This window comes from Taudactylus pleione, unplaced genomic scaffold (assembly GCF_031769625.1).
Source record: "Taudactylus pleione unplaced genomic scaffold, aTauple2 ptg000917l, whole genome shotgun sequence".
Classification (NCBI taxonomy): Eukaryota; Metazoa; Chordata; class Amphibia; order Anura; family Myobatrachidae; genus Taudactylus; species Taudactylus pleione.
In genome coordinates this window covers 1,436,309-1,459,019 of record NW_028285318.1, presented here as the reverse complement: position 1 = coordinate 1,459,019, position 22,711 = coordinate 1,436,309, and the positions used below count along the sequence as shown (strand labels likewise).

At 39.9% G+C, this 22,711-nt stretch overlaps 1 protein-coding gene across 1 annotated transcript in view; it reads left to right on the top strand.

Moving 5' to 3' along the window:
* Nucleotides 1-22,711, top strand: part of MYO10 (myosin X) — a 293,546-nt gene that overhangs the window by 161,134 nt on the left and 109,701 nt on the right. Inside the window, exons 10-14 of the mRNA XM_088459632.1 lie at nt 4,969-5,098; nt 8,030-8,148; nt 20,030-20,176; nt 21,205-21,305; nt 22,083-22,149. Of these exons, the coding sequence (XP_088315758.1) occupies nt 4,969-5,098; nt 8,030-8,148; nt 20,030-20,176; nt 21,205-21,305; nt 22,083-22,149 (564 nt within the window). The remainder of the gene's footprint in view (nt 1-4,968; nt 5,099-8,029; nt 8,149-20,029; nt 20,177-21,204; nt 21,306-22,082; nt 22,150-22,711) is intronic.

Sequence of the window (22,711 nt, the reverse complement as noted above, 5' to 3'; positions counted from 1 at the left end):
TAAAATTCTTTTGGATTCCCTAAGACATATATATACTGGTTTAACCAAGACAAAGTAAGATATTAGTGTGTATCTGGTTACAAAGTACCCGTAGTCAACTGAGGGTTAAACAAGCAGTAATGTGTTTCAGTGGTTGTTGATTGTTCCTAATGGTAAGTTAGCTACCATTCTTTATTTGGAGTGATTACATAAGATGTTTCATATGGCTCAGTTTCCCACAATACCTTGGCACTACTGGGGTAAGGCTCATGTGTGACTCCTGTATGAGCTGCCCTAGGAGAAGATGAGCTGTAATTTTGAACTCATTTAAGTAAACTGTGGCACATGCAATACTGTATGTGTAATTATTCATCCAAATAAACAGTTGGTAACGTACTTTCCATTACTTTGTGCTGGTTGTGGATTCCTTCAGCAGCTTCAATGTGTTTATTGAGATTTGGTTTCTTTTTTTGTTCATACAGGAGATGCAGAAAGCAAAAAGGGAAGGGTCAGGTACAATAAAGGGTAGGCAAAGAGCAGTACATAGTGGTAAAGGAACATGGGCAGCTCCTTTTAAAGAAATAAATAAGCTTTGATTTTTAGGTTTGTAGATGAACTACTCCTCCTGTTTATTTTAATAACTAATATAATATTTTACTAGTTTCAGTGCATCAACCACTATTGGGAAGATGTATCAAAGCTTGGAGAGAGACAAAGTACCAACCAATGAGCTTCTAGCTGTCATTTTACAGGCTGTGCTTGAAAAATGACAGATAGTAGTTGATTGGTTGGTACTTTGGGTGGGATGTATAATGCATAGCATATTGCATGCGATATATCCCATCACTTATCACATGCATTGGGACGTTTATTAACATCTTATGCATAGATAAAAATGCAAAGTACAGCTCTTTGATAAGTGCTATACTTTGCATCGTGAGAACTTCTGGGTCCTACTACACATGTACAAGCCGCAGGGGAGTCAGAGAGGAACCCAGGGGAACTGTGCGCCATAAGTAGATGGCGTTGCCTATCGGGAACAAGCTTTAGAAAGTGTCGCTTTCCGGAGCTTGCTGTGACACTTTCTAAAGCTTGTTACATTCTATGGGGACTGCAGTGCTGTGGGCCTCTTTTATGCATGTGGGGTTTTATGGCAGGTGCAGCTTCTCCATCCGAGTATGGCCTCCGGTGTGAACGGCTGTGGGTCTTTAAACGCAGCCACTTTCAGCTACACGCCAGTTTCGCCACCCCCCTGTTACATCCTAGCAATGCCCACTAAACTTCTCAGACTGTGCGTCCGATTCTGTTCTACGCCTCTTTGCGCAGTTGGGACCCATGCAGTGTGACTCAGACATATATGCAGACCTAAAACATCGGCCGTTTGCATGCGACATCGACACTGCGTCCTCCTCTGAATGTGGCCCCTTGTACGCTAATGGCACTAGTCTCTTCGGGCAAACAGAATATGACTAACCAGATGGCTTATGTTGTACACATTGGTAGATATAGTGTAAGGTTTGGTAAAATTATTTAATTCAAAAACAAATCTTAAAAATGTATCAATAAACTGTTGTTTTATTTTATGTTTCTATATTTTTTTGCAAATCTGCAATTTAGAGATTGTATGCCAGAAGTTATTCCTGGTGGTCCTAAATTCAAATATTATACAAATAGAATTCTTAGTTAATATATTTGTTAGCAACACTACATATTGGTTGGTCTTTTAGGACTGAGCAAAATTTCTGTGACATGGTTGTCCCAGTTTTCCCTATTTAATGTTCTCAGAGAGGACACATCATTTAGCATTTTTATGTCTACAGTATGCCATAGTGTTCTTGTTAGCCTCCTAGCATGGAAACACTACCATGATCATTTTCAAGAAATACCTTTCACCAAAGAAAACCAACAAGTGTGCACTGCTGTGAGGATTGGAGATATCTTATTGTGGGTGTATAAACCCCAGATATACCTGAAACTTATCCGGAGTTTGGATAGGAATGTCATGTTATCTGCTCAAATCCTACCCTGGTGTTGGTTACTGATATCCTGCTGCTGTCATTCCCCTGGCTGCATGGCAATAACATATGCATTCACAAGTCTCCTACTTAAAGTATAAAAAATCATGTTAATATTTTGCTAAATTTTCACTTATAACCTAAAACAATATCATTAAACTTCAGTACAGTGTTGTTTATTCTCATCAGTACAGTGTTGTTTATTCTCATCAGTACAGTGTTTTTTATTCTCATCAATACAGTGTGTTTATTCACATCGGTACAGTGTTGTTTATTCACATCGGTACAGTGTTGTTTATTCTCATCAGTACAGTGTTGTTTATTCACATCAGTACAGTGTTTTTATTCTCATCAGTACAGTGTTGTTTATTCACATCAGTGCAGTGTTTTTATTCTCATCAGTACAGTGTTGTTTATTCACATCGGTAGTGTTGTTTATTCTCATCAGTACAGTGTTTTTTATTCTCATCAATGCAGTGTGTTTATTCACATCTGTACAGTGTGTTTATTCACATTGGTACAATGTTGTTTATTCACATCGGTACAGTGTTGTTTATTCTCATCAGTACAGTGTTGTTTATTCACATCGGTACAGTGTTGTTTATTCTCATCAGTACAGTGTTGTTTATTCACATCGGTACAGTGTTGTTTATTCTCATCAGTACAGTGTTTTTTATTCTCATCAATGCAGTGTGTTTATTCACATCGGTACAGTGTGTTTATTCACACCGGTACAGTGTTGTTTATTCTCATCAGTACAGTGTTGTTTATTCTCATCAGTACAGTGTTGTTTATTCACATCAGTACAGTGTTTTTATTCTCATCAGTACAGTGTTGTTTATTCACATCGGTAGTGTTGTTTATTCTCATCAGTACAGTGTTGTTTATTCACATCGGTACAGTGTTTTTTATTCTCATCAGTACAGTGTTTTTTATTCTCATCAATGCAGTGTGTTTATTCACATCGGTACAGTGTTGTTTATTCACATCGGTACAGTGTTGTTTATTCTCATCAGTACAGTGCAGTGTTTATTCACATCGGTACAGTGTTTTTTATTCTCATCAATACAGTGTGTTTATTCTCATCAGTACAGTGTTTTTTATTCTCATCAGTACAGTGTGTTTATTCTCATCGGTACAGTGTTTTTTATTCTCATCAGTACAGTGTTGTTTATTCTCATCAGTACAGTGTTTTTTATTCATATCAGTACAGTGTTTATTCTCATCAGTACAGTGTTGTTTATTCTCATCAGTATAGTGTTTATTCTCATCGGTACAGTGTTTTTTATTCTCATCAGTACAGTGTTGTTTATTCTCATCAGTACAGTGTTTTTTATTCATATCAGTACAGTGTTGTTTATTCTCATCAGTACAGTGTTGTTTATTCTCATCAGTATAGTGTTTTTTATTCTCATCAGTACAGTATTGTTTATTCTAATCAGTACAGTGTTGTTTATTCTCATACATTGCATATTTTTTAATTGCCTAAAATTACTCCTCTGTAGACAGCAAAACAACTGAAAGAGTGGCATCAGTTAATCGTTCCATGTTTCTTTATAGCAGAAAATGCTATTTCTAAGTCTGTATTTCAGTTACACCAGGGCCGTAACTAGGGTAGTGTGACCAGTGCCAGGGCACCGCAGGGCAGGGGGCGCTGCTCAGGCCAGTCAATTTTCATGTTTATTATAAATCTTGTAGCTTCCTCTTCTTTTATTCCCAGCATCTCCGGCCTCCCCTATCTCTTCCCTACCCCTTCCCCATGAGGCTATGGCCCTTTTTCAGGTGCACTATCTTATGTTTCTATTTAAAAATGGGAGGGGGGGTGCTAATGTTCTCTATGGCACAGGGCACCAAAAAGTCTAGTTATGGCTCTGAGTTACACTTCCAACATAAATAGCTCTTTGGCTCCTGTATTTTTATTACAATTTGTTTCTCAATCATTTCCTAACTTGCTTAGAGAGCTATTGCTTAGCGTAGCAGTACAATGTGTTCTGTGCATATTTCACTCATTGTATTGGAATGTAAACTATTTGAGAAATAAATCTGGGGAAAAGCAGATTTGGTATATAAGCAGAAGTAAGTAGGGAGTCCATACTTTTGATGTCTGATGTGGTCAACTGATGAAATCCAGCTGAAGTGTGGTAATAGTAATGTACAGTTCTAGAGATTGTGGTCTTCATTCCATAAACTGCAAAACCTCTAATGCTGGGCATACACTGACAGATTAAATGCCTGTCAGACCGACACCCTGCACCCTGCAGATATCACGGGCATACACTGTGAGATTCTCAGTGTATTGGCCCCGATATTTGTGCTTCTCCCCTGGGAAGGAGACATTTCCCCGTTCTTTCCCTGTGAAGGAACAGGAAATGTCCGTCGCCCGTGGCTGGGCATATACTGCCCGATGCAGAAGACATTTAACTTACAAAATATCGCATTAGACGGGCATGCTGGACAATCCGGCATGCCCAACCAATCGATATTTTAGCATTGGTCGGCTGCACACACAGTGCGGTTATCGGGGCAATCCACCAATATAGGGTGGATCGGCCCAATAATTGTATAGGGTATGCCCAGCATAAATAATGAAAATATTTCTGCATGATTGTCCAGTGTTCTAAATTGTCACATGAAACCAAAGTATTCTGTATAAATAGATTGTTTATTTGTTATAAAATATTGACTTCTTAGTACTGCCCTTTTATTATTCAACTGTGCATTACCTGTTACAAAAAGAAGATTTTTTTTTGCTTGGTTTGTGTTTTCCAGGACCAGATTATCCTAGTGTATCCATTTTTTTTATCCAGAATTAATCCCTACATTGATTAGATCAATGCCCTTTAGAGTGTGTATTACAATTTTTCACACAATTGAATAATCTTTAATTATATAGCACTGAAAAATTATTTAAAAAAATTTTTTTTTGATTTACATATGTACAGTGTATGATCCTAATGTTTCCATTTTCCTGCAGACTGCCATGGAAGTCATGAAGTTTACTTCTGAGGATCTACGTGAAGTTCTTAGATTGCTTGCTGGTATTTTGCAACTGGGAAACATACATTTTATAACTGCTGGAGGGGCACAAATTTCCACAAAGACGGGTAAGAATCAGCACAAGATTGCAATTATGATATACTATCACAAAGAAGGCATAACTACTCACACAAAATAATATTAGACACATTGGGGTACATTTACTAAAGTGCGGGTTTTTAGAAGTGGAGATGTTGCCCATAGCAACCAATCAGATTTTACTTAACATTTATCTAGCACTTTATAGAAGACTATAAGTAGAATCTGCTATGGGCAACATCTCCACTTCTAAAAACACGCACTTTAGTAAATATACCCCACTTTTACTTAACACTTGTAAATAAGGTTAGAGTACAAATAGCCTAAAAAATTATCCCCATGTGTCACTTTCAAGATAACCTTCACACCAAGGAGACTGGGGCATGATGTCTCATCATCCAACAGAGATATTTTTCTATTTTGTTTATAAATTAACTCTCAATTCCATAGACATAGGTCAGATATAGTACTAACTTAAGATTGATACAGTACTAGCTTTATTCAGTAGATGGCAGTAGTACTCTAATGGGGCATAGACACTAGACCAGTGCTTTTCAACCTTTTTCAACTTGATTTTAAAATTGCCAAGGCACACTATCTGGCAATGCGGTGTGCGTGACCAATGATAAAACATTCACATTGGCTCCCACATAAAAAAATACATACACACACGCATTGGCCTCCACAGGAATAAAACACACTACATTGGCCTCCACAGGAATAAAACACACTGCATTGGCCTCCTCAGGAATAAAACACACTACATTGGCCTCCTCAGGAATAAAACACACTACATTGGCCTCCTCAGGAATAAAACACACTACATTGGCCTCCTCAGGAATAAAACACACTACATTGGCCTCCTCAGGAATAAAATACACTACATTGGCCTCCACAGGAATGAAACACACTACATTGGCCTCCTCAGGAATAAAACACACTACATTGGCCTCACTAGACAATAAAAGTGAACGATAACGATATCGTTCAATGATATATCGTCCAGTGTGTATGCTCCAAACAACCAACGATGCGCGCTCCCGCGGGACGTTAACGATGTTTGCTATCGTGCAAACATGCAGGCCAATCTGACAATATCGTCAGAAAGTGCCTGTTCATGGATGTGGCAGGATGATGTCACTGAACAATATCGTTAATATCGTTCAGTGTGTACACCCAGTATCTTTCACCAATATCTTTCACCAATATCTTTCACAATATCGCTCATACCAGTAGCGTAAATTCATCCCAGACGCCTGGAGGCAAGTTATAATTTGGTGCCCCCCTGTCACAGCCGCTGACACTGTAATCTAGCATTTTGCAAACAGACACATCCGCAGTTCCAAACAGAACATAGGCATGCCATGGAGGAGTGAGACAGAAAGTTGTGGGTGAGGGGGCGCCGGATGTGTCACACAGACAGAAGAAGCTGCTGAGGAGCAGCAACACCAATGACTAGGGACAGGCTATAGATATACAGCAGAGACGGCAGCTGATGGTCTGATATGGAGCTCTCCACTAGTGTATGGTGGCTTCTCAGGTGTCAGGTAGAGGTGCCATGTATTGGGCGGTCGTAACGGTATTCTCTGGGGACATAGTTACAGCCCTAAGTGTGGTGAATATATTGTGGGCAATGGAGGAGGTGCCCCTTCAGTGCTGGAGCCCGGCGGCAGGCGCCTCCATTGTCTCCCATAGTTCTGCCCGGGGCTCATACAGTACATCGTCTAGTGTGTATGAGCCTTAAGAACAAACTTTGAAATATATGTACCATTAATCCTTTTGTCATGACTACACTATATTATAAAGATATATCGCACCTATTTTTTTTACCTTATTGTAGAACAAAGAACAATACATAGTCTATTCAGTCTAATTTTAAGTAATCTTAATATCATCTATCACTATCACATCATCATTTATCACATTGTCTAGCATAGTTACAAAATACATATGTGTATCTGCTTGTATTGAACTGTATATTTTAGATAAAACCTGATAATTACATTTTATGTCTTGTGTAACAGATATAACTTTAATATAACTTTTGTATTCCTTCATAAATGTAATATCACTTTAATCATACATTACCATAATTTGTTATTAATTAAATTAAACTATTCCTCTCCTGAGGGCTATAGGATCTATTATTCGGAATGCTTTGGAATTTCCAGGTGCTTTTTTGTGGTAATTGAATCATTATATGTAATATGCTGAATTACATTATAAAATTCCCTTAGTCTTTGCAAATATTATCCCTGGCATTCTCTTACGTATTCATTTAGTTTGCAGTGCTCTTCACAGTGAATGTAGGAAAAGCACATGTTTCGTTTGTGTGTGTAACCATATCACCAACATCAGCAAGTCTTGCAATTTGTTTCCTTTCTGGTGTTCAGTACCTTCTGTACAACAGGTTTCTGGATAAGAAAATCCCATTTCATGTCCATATACAGATCTGTGACATGCCATCATATGCATGTGCTCACTGATGGTTCTACATAAATAACCTACACACATCCTTCAATACAAGTATAAGCAATACTAGTTTTGATAGTATGAGGTCTATTTACTAAGTGTGCATACATTCACTAACGCATACATTCACTAACACTGTGTTCTCTGTCTGTCTGTGCATCAAATCTAAATACATTAATATTTAAAGTTGTTTCTTCAACGTTTCCATAGCTGTACAGCATACCCAAATTAGAAACCATTATACCTTTTGGTCTGATCCTGATATGGAGGTAAGACCTCGGATTTGTGTAAGAGAGGCGAATTTTCTAAATAATTAGACATATTAGTAGAGTAGAGTTGATCAACTTCTTGAACATTGTTCCCTTACCTCTATGATTAAACATAGAATAAAAAGCACACTTGATTCCCCTTTAGCTTTATTAATTGGTTACATGAATGATACAAATGAATGATACATGAGTTATACAGATGTATCCCTTTGGTATCAGCACTAGGGAGGACTGCCGAGTTGCTGGGGCTGGACTCAGAGCAACTGACAGAAGCACTAACTCAAAGATCCATGATCCTAAGGGGAGAAGAAATCTCTACTCCACTCAGCATAGAACAGGTAAAGTGTTCACAATATCAAGGTATCAAGTGTAGATTTGTTGAATAGAAATTAAACTATACACATTTTAATAGAAATACATACAGTCGTTCTGTATATGTCTTTCAGACCAGCTTAACTTTGTATACAGCGACCTATGAGAATATGTAAGGCCTTTTTGTACACTAGAGGTTTCTGCAGAATTCTGTGGCCTGTCTCTGACTCAGTCCTTACTTTATGCATTTTGCTCTGAACTTATTGCAGCTTAACATAAGCCTTTTTATTTATTAACCTTTATTTATATAGCGCAAACATATTACACTTTACAGAGTATGTTCAATCATTAAAGTCAGTCTCTGCCCCAGTAAATCTTATAATCTTATATTCTATAACACAAAAACTAGGGTCAGTTTCAAGGGCGTCTTAAGAGAGGAAGGGACCCGTGTGCATTCCTCTTCCGGGGTCCCCTCCTCTCACCCCGGCGACTGGCAGCCGACTGACGAGTGTGCCTAGAGTCTCCCGCGCATGCGATTTCCTCACTGCGCATGCGCAAAACACCGGAAAAATGGCCGCGGGGCCATTTTCCGTTTTTTTAGCAGAGCGGAGACACCCGACACTGGACCTCAGAGAGGTAAGTTTTAGATAATATGGGTGCAGACCCCCCCTGGACCACACATCCTGCACCCATTATAGATACGCCCCTGGTCAGTTTCATCCAAAGTAAGTTAACCTACCAGTTTAATTTTGGACTATGTGTGAAACTGGATCACCAGGATGAGACCCACACAAAAATGGGAGAATATACAATCACCACAATTGGAATTGAGCATGGTCCTGATCTTACACTTAGGGCTCGATCCAATTAGCCGCGATGATCTCGCCGGTGCGAGTCATCGCGGCAATGCCCGCACTTTACGACTGAAAATTACTCGCAGCCCCATAGGGCGGTCTGTCGCACCCTTCGCATGGAATAGGATTGATCGATTAGTGTTTGTACTAGCCTTAGTCTTGTATTAGTCATTGTCTTATTCCTAGTCCTTCTTTTTGTGTTATCCTTAGAACTCTGTGACCTTGTGCCTCCCATCTCTGTACTAGTGTGTGTCTTTTGCATCCTGTTTACTGTGTCCCATAGTTTAGCCTTTGTCTGCCTTGTTCTGTTATTGTTGCTACCTTCCCTTGTCTCTTTTTCCTCATCCTGTCCAGTTGTTGTTACAAAATGTCTCATGCCCTCCAAGTCCAAACAGGATCCTAGAGTCTGAGGACCATACTGACAGAGAAGGTGTCTGTTATAGTCCATTGAGTGCACTGAGTATAGGAGCTTGGTTGTCGATTAGATGGCTGATTCCCTATACTTTCCCTATACTTGTTTTATTCCTGCCCCAGTCTTGTCTGCTGTCATTTGTTATGCTTATGCCCTGTTTATAATTTTGACTCCTGGTATTGACCCCTGCCTGGCTGTCTACCCGTATTTGTTTGAACCCTTTTTTGTATGGTGCCAACTCCTGATCATGGCCTGTCTTGTAAATGTTTTTCCTGTTACTATATCTATTTTTGCTATATCCATGAGTCATATTCCCTTTATCATATTCTTACAACCTCCCAAATTGCCCATCTCGTTCATTTATGTCATCCTTCAGTTATGTACAGTTTGTAAATACAAGATGATGGAGGGGGACACCGAGCCTTTCAATTAGAATAAATATGAAAAAATATATATGTATATATATATGTGTGTATATATATATATATATATATATATATATATAGTCAGGTGCATAAATATTGGGACATTGACAGAATTTTCATATTTTGTCCTCTATTCACCACCACAATGGTTTTGAAATGAAACAAACAAGATGTGCTTTAACTGCAGACTTTCAGATTTAATTTGAGGGTAATTACATCCAAATCAGGTGAACGGTGTAGGTATTACAACGGTTTCTATATGTGCCTCCCACTTTTTAAGGGGCCAAAAGTAATGGTACAAACTAAACAATCCTAAATCTAAGTTTCACTTTTTTTTTCTTTTTTTTTTTAACAAAATTTTACATAAGTAAGATACAATAATATGTGCATGGATAAGAGAGATATTTAGCATATTACACAGATAAAAATATAGGATAACAAAGTATCCAAAATACACAAAAGACCAATCTGAAAACAGATAAAACATAAAATAAAAGATTGCCATATATCTTAGCACATACTTCGAAAATATATTGTAAATAATAGTATGAATTACACAAAAGAACAAGTAGGAAATAGAAAAACACGTAAGAGAGAGAGGGGAGAAATGGAGAGAAAAGAAAAGGAAGAAAAAGAGGAAGAATAAGATGGGGGACAGGGTAAGAGGGAAAGAGGCCGAATACGGGTCTCTATTGTACATTAGGAAAACTTAAATAGAAGTCGCCATAGTAGAATGGAGAGAAAATAAACAAATAACTAATATAAATTAATTAGAAACGTTAGAGTAGGAGGTTCGAAAAGCCTGAGGGCCCATGTGGCGTGGTGTTGTTATAGAGGAACCAGTCACACCAGACCATGAGGAACCCAGGAGAGGTATTGTGGATATAAGCTGATATTTTTTCTCCATGGCCGCCACGTGCCAAATTTTATTTATAAGTTGTTGGCGAGGAGGAGGGTCAATATCTTTCCAGTGTCTAGCAATTAGACATCGAGCTGCATTCAGAATATGTGAAGAGAGCTTAACGGCATGTTTATTAAGGCCCTCAAGTGGACAGCCAAGGAGGAATGACCAGGGAGACTTAATCAGTGGTGTTTTAAAAATTTCCGAGAGGAGACTGGCAACCCCGTCCCAGAATTGAACTATTTTAGGGCATGACCACCATATGTGTATGAAAGTGCCTGTCTCGCCACAACCTCTCCAACATTGATCAGAGGCCAAATGATACATTTTGTGCAAACAGCCAGGTACCAGGTACCATCTATAATACACCTTGTAGGCGTTTTCCTTACTTAAGGAAGAAATAGAGGACTTAGACACTCTCTCCCGCACCACAGACCATGTATTCTCATCAGGTGGACTCTCTAAATCTTTTTCCCATTGAAGTTCATGATTTGGCGTATCTGGGATTTTAACAGAGAGCAAAAAGTTATAGATAACAGATATAATACCTTTCATAAGAGGATTATGGAGACACAAAGATTCAAATGACGTTAATGATCTATCAGTTGAATTAGAGGGGAGGGAATTGATAAAATGTCGAACTTGAATATAGGTAAAAGTGTTGATAGAGGATATGTTAAATTTATTCTGTAAGGAAACCAGAGAGGCACACCCACCCGAGTCAAGAATATCAGATACCACCCTAACCCCACTTTTAATTCATGGAGAGAAGCGGGCGAGGTTGAAACCCGGGAAAAATGCCGGATTAAACCATATAGGAGTAACAGGGGATGGGTAGGAGGTAATATTATAGTGAGATGTACAATGATCCCAAATGGAGCATGAAGAAGAGATAACCGGATGCAAGCGAACAGATTGAGGTCTGTCAGGCGCAGCCAAACCTACGATAGCGGACATAAAAAGGATATCGCATGAATTAGCTTCAACTTCTACCCACATAGGTACCTGGGATGGAGCAAACCAAGCTATTGCTTGGCTTAAATGGGTAGCGTAATAATAGAGGTTAACATCAGGAAACCCGTTGCCCCCATTGGTAATGGGGCGACCTAGAGTGAGAAAACTGATAAGGGGAGGCTTGGATTTCCATACAAATTGAACAAACCACCTGTGTAACTGCAATAAAGTCGGTTTGGGAACAGCAACTGGGAGGGCCTGAAAGAGGTAGAGTAGTCTAGGCATGAGGTTCATCTTAACTGCCACTATTCTACCTAACCAGGAAATAATTAGATCACGCCATCGGAGAAGATCTAGTTTAATTGTTTTGAGCAAAGGGGGAAAGTTTGCAGAGAATAGGGTGTCATATCTGCTTGTAATATATACTCCTAGATATTTAAGTTTAAAGGGACGCCAGGCAAAGTTATAATTGTGACGCAGGAGATCTAAGGCTACAGGCGATATATTAAGCGCGAGAGATTCAGTTTTAGAGTGGTTAATTTTGTAGCCCGAAGAGAGAGCCATATACAGACAAAATTTAAAAGAGTTTTGGTAGAGACGTATGGGAAGAAGTTAAAGTTAGAAGAACGTCGTCGGCATAAAGGGACACTTTATATTCTGCTTTTCCTAGTAAGGTACCTCTAATATCTAAATTAAGGCGGATTTGAGCTGCAAGAGGTTCAATAACCAAAGCAAAGATCAGGGGTGACAGAGGGCACCCCTGCCTAGTGCCATTGGTTATGGGGAAGGGGGACGAGAGAAGACCATTCATGGAGACCCTAGCTGAAGGGGTAGTATATAGGGCCTGGATGCCCTGGAGAAAATTACCTCCCAAGCCAAAGGCCCTTAGTGTTTGGATCATGAAGGGCCAGCAAATCCGGTCAAAGGCCTTCTCAGCATCTAGGGAAAGCACCAGGGCTGGGGTACGAGTAGAATTAATGGAGTGGATGAGGCTAAAAACCCATCTAGTATTGTCCCTGGCCTGTCTCCCAGGTATAAAGCCAACTTGATCCTTATGAACTAGGTTGGGTAATACGGAGTTCAGGCGGTTGGCAAGTATCTTAGCATAAATCTTAGCATCAGTGTTCAACAGCGAGATAGGTCTATAGTGGGCACAATTGGAGTGATCTTTTCCCTCTTTGGGAATGATAATAATCGTAGCTTCTAGGGCCTTCTTGGAGAAAGAGCCTCCTGAGATCACACCGTTGAACACCTTAGCAAGATAAGGAGACAGTAAGGAGTTAAAGGATTTATAATATGTGGCCGTAAAGCCGTCTGGGCCAGGGGCCTTATTGGCCTTAAAGTTCTTTATCACCTCTGAGATCTCCTGTGCCTCAACCCCAACACTTAGGGATTCAAGAGTCGAGGAAGGTAGTTTAGGTAAATTGCAGCTGGTTAGAAAATTTTGTATAGGGAGAGGACTATTCAAAGAAGATGAGAGATTATTTAGTTTGTTATAATATTTACAAAACTCTTCAGTAATACGTAAGGGATCTCTAATAGGGTCGCCTGCACGAGAATTAATCATCAGAACATCGTTCTGTGAGAGTTTAGATCGCAATCTAGGCGCCAGCATTCTATCGGCTTTGTCTCCTTTTTCATAAAATGTTTGATTAAGCCATTTAAGAGAAGTCTCAGCTTTTGCTGTAAGAAGGAGGCCTAGTTCTCCTCTGGCAACCACAAGTTTATGATAATCATCCGCTGCGCCTGAGGCTTTATGAGTTCTATCTAATTGGGCAATGAGGTCCATGAGTTCAGTAAGCCTCTTCCAGACCTAGTGTTCCTGGCCTAACTTTCACTTTTTAATACATTGTTGCAAATCCTTTGCAGGCAATTACAGCCTGAAGTCTGGAACACATAGACATCACCAGACGCTGGGTTTCATCCCTGGTGATGCTCTGCCAGGCCTCTACTGCAAATGTCTTCAGTTCCTGCTTGTTCTTGGGGCATTTTCCCTTCAGTTTTGTCTTCATCAAGTGAAATGCATGCTCAATCGGATTCAGGTCAGGGGATTGACTTGGCCATTGTATAACATTCCACTTTTTAGCCTTAAAAAACTCTTTGGTTGCTTTTGCAGTATGCTTCGGGTCATTGTCCATCTGCACTGTGAAGCGCCACCCAATGAGTTCTGAAGGGGGTTTTTCTTCACCAGGGAAATAATTCTTCTATCATCCACCACAGTTGTTTTCCATGGTCTTCCGCATCTTTTGGTGTTGCTGAGCTCTCCGGTGCGTTCTTTCTTTTTAAGAATGTTCCAAACAGTTGATTTGGCCACACCTAATGGTTTTGCTACCTCTCTGATGGGTTTGTTTTGATTTTTCAGCCTAATGACGGCTTGCTTCACTGATAGAGACAGCTCTTTGGATCTCATATTGAGAGTCCACAGCAACTGATTCCAAATGGAAATGTCATGCCTAGAATCAACTCCAGACCTTTTACCTGCTTAATTGATAATGAAATAACGAGGGAATAGCCCACACCTGTCCATGAAATAGCTTTTGAGTTGATAGTCCCATTACTTTTGGCCCTTTAAAAAGTGGGTGGCACATATAGAAACCGTTGTAATTCCTACACCGTTCACCTGATTTGGATGTAACTAACCTCAAATTAAATCTGAAAGTCTGCAGTTAAAGCACATCTTGTTTGTTTCATTTCAAAACCATTGTGGTGGTAAATAGAGGCCAAAATATGAAAATTCTGTCAATGTCCCAATATTTATGCACCTGACTGTGTGTGTGTGTATATATGTATATATAAAATCCAGAAAAAATGGCACTCAGGAGACAGCTTCAATGGCAAATAATTCGTGTATTCACATCAAACGTTTTCAGGGTCTCAGCCCCGTCATCAGGACAATACACACATACAAACACAAAACACTTACCACACCTCTATATACCCCACAAGAAGCCATCAGCTGTGCACCTGTTACTTTGGACGCTAGGGCCTCCCACCGGAGCCGGCTACTGACGCACTTCCGGAACCTGCTTCAGCCGTCACTATGGGAACGACCCGCTTGCGTTCCACCAGCCGACCATCTGCATTCCATCACGCTGCAGCCAATCTCCTGAATCCGGGGGTCGCCATAGTCGAGGCCAGCAACAGATCCACTGTCACTTCACTCGCCAGGGCCTCCCTCCGGAGCCGGCTATTGACGCACTTCCGGAAACTGCTACAGCCATCACTACGGGAACAACAAGCTTGCGTTCCACCAGTCGGCCATCTGCGTTCCAGCGGCATGCGATCACTACCCTGGGACCGAGGCTCACCACAGACAGCCCAAACATCAGAGCACCTAGAGGCCAAAAAAATACAATTTTATACACCAATAAATACATAAATAAAAAACAAAAATAAAAAACAAAAAACAAACAAACAATGTACACATGTCTATGAATAAACATCAAGCATCTAACATATAATAAATATAATTACTGTATTCTAAATAGAAGTCCCTAAGAAAAAACAGAGTACGGACTCGAGATGATATAATAGAGAGGCACAGATACAGAAGACATAAATATATCCTATAAAATTAAACCATTAGAAAACTGGGTTACAGAATGGCTACAGAAGGCTGTTCCAGTTAATTTTGTCGTTGAGTCCACAAGGTTTAGTGGTACCCAAGCGAATGATCCACCTAGATTCTTTAAATAAGAGACACTTAGCCCGGTCCCCCCCACGTAAAGATGGCGGGACATGATCGATAATGAAATATTTAAGCGAATCAAGTGGATGACCAGCTTCACCAAAATGTTTAGCCACCGGTTGATCTATATATTTACCATTCAAAAACAAACGAATGGCTGAACGATGAGCAGACATCCTTTCTCTGAATTTCCTTGTGGTCTGACCCACATAGTACAGTCCACATGGACATATAATAACATATACCACGTAGGCCGTCAGACACGTAAGCACAAACCTGATGTCATATACGGTATTATTATGTGGGTGTTTAAACGTCTTGCAAGGTGTTAAAAATTTGCAAGTTGTACACCCACTACATCTATAGCATCCTGGTTGTTTGTAACTCACATTAGGTAAAGGTCTAGTATTAAAATTAGAGATATCAGAGTGGACCAATCTGTCCCTTAAATTGCGGCCCCTTTGGAAAGCTGCTAAAGGTCTCTTGTTACTGAACATGGGCAAATCTTTGTCAGTGCTGACAATAGGCCACAACGCCTTAGTAGCTCTCCTAATAATAGGGCTTGCCACGGAGAATTCACTGGTCCAGGGAATAATATTACTAGAGTCCCGCTTTGTTGGATTCAACAATGCGCCTCTCTGCATTTTAAGAACCTCTCTTTTCTGCTCATTAAGCAAATCGATGTTATATCCTCTAGAAACAAATTTATTGATCAATAAATCCAGCTCATATTCTACCCCAGCAGCGTTACTAGTGATGCGGGCAACCCGCATCATCTGAGACCGTGGCAACCCTTTCTTAAGGGCCGGAGGGTGATGGCTTGATGCCATCAAAAACGTGTTCCTATCGGTGGACTTACGATGTACAGCTGTATGAATCTTACCATCCACCACAGATATATTAACATCCAAAAAATTGGCGCTATGGGCACTGTAGGAGAATGTAAATTTAACAGGTGAGTTTGACTGATTGATGTTTTGCATGAGTGTTTCAAAACGTTGTTCACCTCCCAACCAGATAAGAAACACATCATCTATATATCTGGTGTACATCAATATATATTTGCTAATATCTGAATCCTGGAAAAACATACGTGCCTCTTGGGAAAACATATATACATTAGCATACGAGGGGGCCACGGCTGAACCCATGGCACACCCTCGTAGCTGCAGAAAGAAAAACCCATCAAATAAGAAATAATTACGGCGCAATGATAACTCCAAGAGATTCAGAAAAAGTTGATGGTCAAACACTGAAGTAGATAAATTATCTGTGAGGAATTTTTGCATAGCTTCCATACCCCCATCATGGGGTATGCAGGTATACAAACTGCATACATCTAGGCAGCACAGTAGTGCCCCATCTGGTAGTATATCAATATCAATTAATTTTTTAAGGAACATCGTGGTGTCTTTTAAAAAAGTCGACTGTTGGTATAGGAGTGGTTGCAAGATGCAGTCCAATAACTGAGACACCGGCTGTAGCAAGGATCCACGGGCAGATATTATTGGCCTGCCCGGAGGGCAAACTGGGTCCTTGTGTAATTTTGGCAGGGTATATAGAACAGGGACTTTCGGGTATTGAACTTCCAGAGTTTTATACACTCTTAGATTGATTAAATTATTCTCTTTAGCTGTTGATAGAACTCCCGACAGTTCTTTCTGGAATTTCGTAGTAGGATCACCTTGTAGTTTAGAATAAACTGCCACATCTGCTAATTGACCGGCGATTGTAATTCAGGGAATCGATGATTACAGAAAGGAGATCTACGGTCAATTAGCAGATGTGGCAGTTTATTCTAAACTACAAGGTGATCCTACTACGAAATTCCAGAAAGAACTGTCGGGAGTTCTATCAACAGCTAAAGAGAATAATTTAATCAATCTAAGAGTGTATAAAACTCTGGAAGTTCAATACCCGAAAGTCCCTGTTCTATATACCCTGCCAAAATTACACAAGGACCCAGTTTGCCCTCCGGGCAGGCCAATAATATCTGCCCGTGGATCCTTGCTACAGCCGGTGTCTCAGTTATTGGACTGCATCTTGCAACCACTCCTATACCAACAGTCGACTTTTTTAAAAGACACCACGATGTTCCTTAAAAAATTAATTGATATTGATATACTACCAGATGGGGCACTACTGTGCTGCCTAGATGTATGCAGTTTGTATACCTGCATACCCCATGATGGGGGTATGGAAGCTATGCAAAAATTCCTCACAGATAATTTATCTACTTCAGTGTTTGACCATCAACTTTTTCTGAATCTCTTGGAGTTATCATTGCGCCGTAATTATTTCTTATTTGATGGGTTTTTCTTTCTGCAGCTACGAGGGTGTGCCATGGGTTCAGCCGTGGCCCCCTCGTATGCTAATGTATATATGTTTTCCCAAGAGGCACGTATGTTTTTCCAGGATTCAGATATTAGCAAATATATATTGATGTACACCAGATATATAGATGATGTGTTTCTTATCTGGTTGGGAGGTGAACAACGTTTTGAAACACTCATGCAAAACATCAATCAGTCAAACTCACCTGTTAAATTTACATTCTCCTACAGTGCCCATAGCGCCAATTTTTTGGATGTTAATATATCTGTGGTGGATGGTAAGATTCATACAGCTGTACATCGTAAGTCCACCGATAGGAACACGTTTTTGATGGCATCAAGCCATCACCCTCCGGCCCTTAAGAAAGGGTTGCCACGGTCTCAGATGATGCGGGTTGCCCGCATCACTAGTAACGCTGCTGGGGTAGAATATGAGCTGGATTTATTGATCAATAAATTTGTTTCTAGAGGATATAACATCGATTTGCTTAATGAGCAGAAAAGAGAGGTTCTTAAAATGCAGAGAGGCGCATTGTTGAATCCAACAAAGCGGGACTCTAGTAATATTATTCCCTGGACCAGTGAATTCTCCGTGGCAAGCCCTATTATTAGGAGAGCTACTAAGGCGTTGTGGCCTATTGTCAGCACTGACAAAGATTTGCCCATGTTCAGTAACAAGAGACCTTTAGCAGCTTTCCAAAGGGGCCGCAATTTAAGGGACAGATTGGTCCACTCTGATATCTCTAATTTTAATACTAGACCTTTACCTAATGTGAGTTACAAACAACCAGGATGCTATAGATGTAGTGGGTGTACAACTTGCAAATTTTTAACACCTTGCAAGACGTTTAAACACCCACATAATAATACCGTATATGACATCAGGTTTGTGCTTACGTGTCTGACGGCCTACGTGGTATATGTTATTATATGTCCATGTGGACTGTACTATGTGGGTCAGACCACAAGGAAATTCAGAGAAAGGATGTCTGCTCATCGTTCAGCCATTCGTTTGTTTTTGAATGGTAAATATATAGATCAACCGGTGGCTAAACATTTTGGTGAAGCTGGTCATCCACTTGATTCGCTTAAATATTTCATTATCGATCATGTCCCGCCATCTTTACGTGGGGGGGACCGGGCTAAGTGTCTCTTATTTAAAGAATCTAGGTGGATCATTCGCTTGGGTACCACTAAACCTTGTGGACTCAACGACAAAATTAACTGGAACAGCCTTCTGTAGCCATTCTGTAACCCAGTTTTCTAATGGTTTAATTTTATAGGATATATTTATGTCTTCTGTATCTGTGCCTCTCTATTATATCATCTCGAGTCCGTACTCTGTTTTTTCTTAGGGACTTCTATTTAGAATACAGTAATTATATTTATTATATGTTAGATGCTTGATGTTTATTCATAGACATGTGTACATTGTTTGTTTGTTTTTTGTTTTTTATTTTTGTTTTTTATTTATGTATTTATTGGTGTATAAAATTGTATTTTTTTGGCCTCTAGGTGCTCTGATGTTTGGGCTGTCTGTGGTGAGCCTCGGTCCCAGGGTAGTGATCGCATGCCGCTGGAACGCAGATGGCCGACTGGTGGAACGCAAGCTTGTTGTTCCCGTAGTGATGGCTGTAGCAGTTTCCGGAAGTGCGTCAATAGCCGGCTCCGGAGGGAGGCCCTGGCGAGTGAAGTGACAGTGGATCTGTTGCTGGCCTCGACTATGGCGACCCCCGGATTCAGGAGATTGGCTGCAGGGTGATGGAATGCAGATGGTCGGCTGGTGGAACGCAAGCGGGTCGTTCCCATAGTGACGGCTGAAGCAGGTTCCGGAAGTGCGTCAGTAGCCGGCTCCGGTGGGAGGCCCTAGCGTCCAAAGTAACAGGTGCACAGCTGATGGCTTCTTGTGGGGTATATAGAGGTGTGGTAAGTGTTTTGTGTTTGTATGTGTGTATTGTCCTGATGACGGGGCTGAGACCCTGAAAACGTTTGATGTGAATACACGAATTATTTGCCATTGAAGCTGTCTCCTGAGTGCCATTTTTTCTGGATTTTGGATAGTGATCGTTCATGTGCACCGGAGCAAGTTGTTCTGTTATTTACAGAGTGCTGGCAGACTGTGTTAGTATATGTGTATATATATATATATATATATATATATATATGTACATATATACATTCAAAAATATTTCATTTCCAATTTATAAATATCTGTGCATTTCCAGGTAAGTTTGTTAGGTTAAAGACTACCAATGGGTACTGTTACAATATTGCAGTAAAATCATCCATTTGGGGCAGATAATTGTATCATGTACACTTTTGTCTTGTGTTATACCACAGGCTATAGACAGTAGAGATTCAGTGGCCATGGCTCTCTACTCGCAGTGCTTTACATGGGTAATCAAGAAGATTAATAGCCGGGTAAAAGGAAAAGATGATTTCAAATCTATTGGCATTTTGGATATTTTTGGATTCGAAAACTTTGAGGTAATGTACACCTACATTTCCCTTCATATGGAACATCAGCAACTTAATAGTGATCTCCTATAAGGCTGCATGAATCTATACATAAAAATATGTTTCTTTTGCTGAGCATGTGCCTTAGTGATGTCACTTATTCCTACTTCTGGGTATTGAAGCTACAGATGCAGTTTGCACCGTATTTTACCAGGCATAAATATTATTGCTATGATGGTTAATTGTACTCCATTGACATTTGTAGCAACATTACATTTTACAGGGCTGGCAGTTGCAGTCCTTGGGAGTACTTCTATCAGATGAGTAGGGCTGTCCATCCTGATCTTAGGGCAGCCTTAAAATTGTACAATTCTGACCTCCTGGATCGGAGAGCCAGTGGGCATTTGTAGGAGGTATGGGGGTGCGATTTGCCTTGTCATGGCTCCGCCCCCTGCTGCGTAGTACCATGATTTGTGGCAGCAGGCAGGCCATCATGGTGCCATTCATTTTAAATCGTGTCACTAATTCCGACCAGTAACTAAATGAGTAGAATGTGGGACTGTGTTCTGATCTTCCAGGATTATGGGGGACGCCCCGGAATTCAGGAGTCTTCAAGACATTCCAGAGAGTAGGAAACTATGCTTAAAATAAAGGCCATACAGTGTGTAGTAAAGGGTGTTGTTGCCATGAGCAACTAGTTACTAGTGGGTGGCAACGGGAGAAAATCCTGTGGCTCATCGCCAATCAGGTGGTAATTAAGTCACTACCTGCTCCTTGCACTCAGAGGAACATCAGTGGACTACTGAAGGCAAATTTTATAAAGAAATAAATATGACGGTGACTCCATATATATTTGACATTTTTGGCACACCCTCTGTGCCTTAGAATGGAATTAACCAGAAACAGCCCTGGCAGCACCATTGCAAACTAGAGGAAGATATTTTACTCTAAGAAGCAGTGTAGATGTACTATAAATGAATGTAGGAACAAGACATTGCTACGTGTCTGTGAAGTGAAGGACAGATTGTCTTTATATGCACATTTCTTTGCTATTACAGGTCAATCGCTTTGAACAGTTCAGTATAAACTATGCAAATGAAAAGCTGCAGCAATATTTCAATAAGCACATTTTCTCCTTGGAGCAGCTAGAATACAGCAGGTGAGAAGAAGGCATACAGTATGTGTACCGAACAAAACTTTTATACAAAATATATATGTTTATGTTTTATACTTAACACAAACTAATACTACATGCCTGACTTTAAACAGAGACAAAATCAGAAAGATGAATTGTGACAAAAGCTTGATGAAGTATATAGATGCTCACCACCAAGTTACACAAATATGCCTGTCTTATTATTATTGGTGTAAATCACCCTACTGTACATACTGTATGTGAGCACAATTTGTACCTATTCACTAAAAACACTACACTTTTCTTCTGCCTTCTTCCATACAGATTCATACAACTGCAGCAAACGTTTGTGTAGACATGATTGTAAAGCACAACTTTACATAAATAGCTATAAACACTGCAAGTTGGTAATAAGCATGTAAAAGACAAAAATACACTCTGAAAGTCAGTAGAAGAGTTAGTCCATAGACTCCATACAGAACACCTCTGACCATACTGAGAGTAGAATAGATGGACTTGGATGTAAAAGTGGATAGCTATGCAGTGGTAATCCTCAGTTTATTTTTTGTAAGAGGAAGGAACATTACAATTGTACAGAATGTCCTGTAAGCCAATGATTTTATTGCAAACTCACTGTACAGAGCACAGATATTACTATATGATGAGAAACATAACTTGTTTTGCTAAACTGCTACTTTCAGTTGTGTCAGACTAGTAACTGTGCAGTTTTAAAAGTTTGTTTTTTAGTAATCGTTATTTTCGTGTTACATTTAACACATTTTGTACCCATGTTTTACTTAGAGAAGGACTTGTGTGGGCAAACATCGATTGGACAGATAATGGAGAATGTCTTGACTTGATAGAAAAGGTAAGGCTTTATATGTTTTTATGGGGGTGTGGATTGAAGTCACTAGGTTCCATAGGAATCCAGGTGGCAGGTGCAATGGTGGCGACTATACCCCTGAGCGTATAAGAGGCAAATATCTTGGCTGGAAGTGGAAGAGCATTGAAAAGCTTGAAATATGCTGTCAGTCTCCTCAGTTATGTCCTATAGTACAAGGAGCACTGCAGATCAGTAGACATTGCATACAGATGATACAATACAGTTTCCCTCACATAAACAATTGAATTACATTAATACCCAGTGATTTTTTTTTCTGAGAAAAAAGAAGGTACCAGTACTCATCTAAAGCTACAAGTTTGTACAAGTTTTATGTTAGATTCCATACTTGTACCAAGTCTTCAGATCCTTACTGCATTTTCAGTTATTTGTTCACGTTCCAGAACTAGTTATAAGAATTAAAAATTATACCAAATGAAAAGAGGTGCTAGCACTGCCTAGCGTTCAGTGCCATCATAAAATAACTGCTGGTAATACAAGTGTAAGCCAACTATAGAAAAGCCTGTAACATCTATATTATAATTACTTG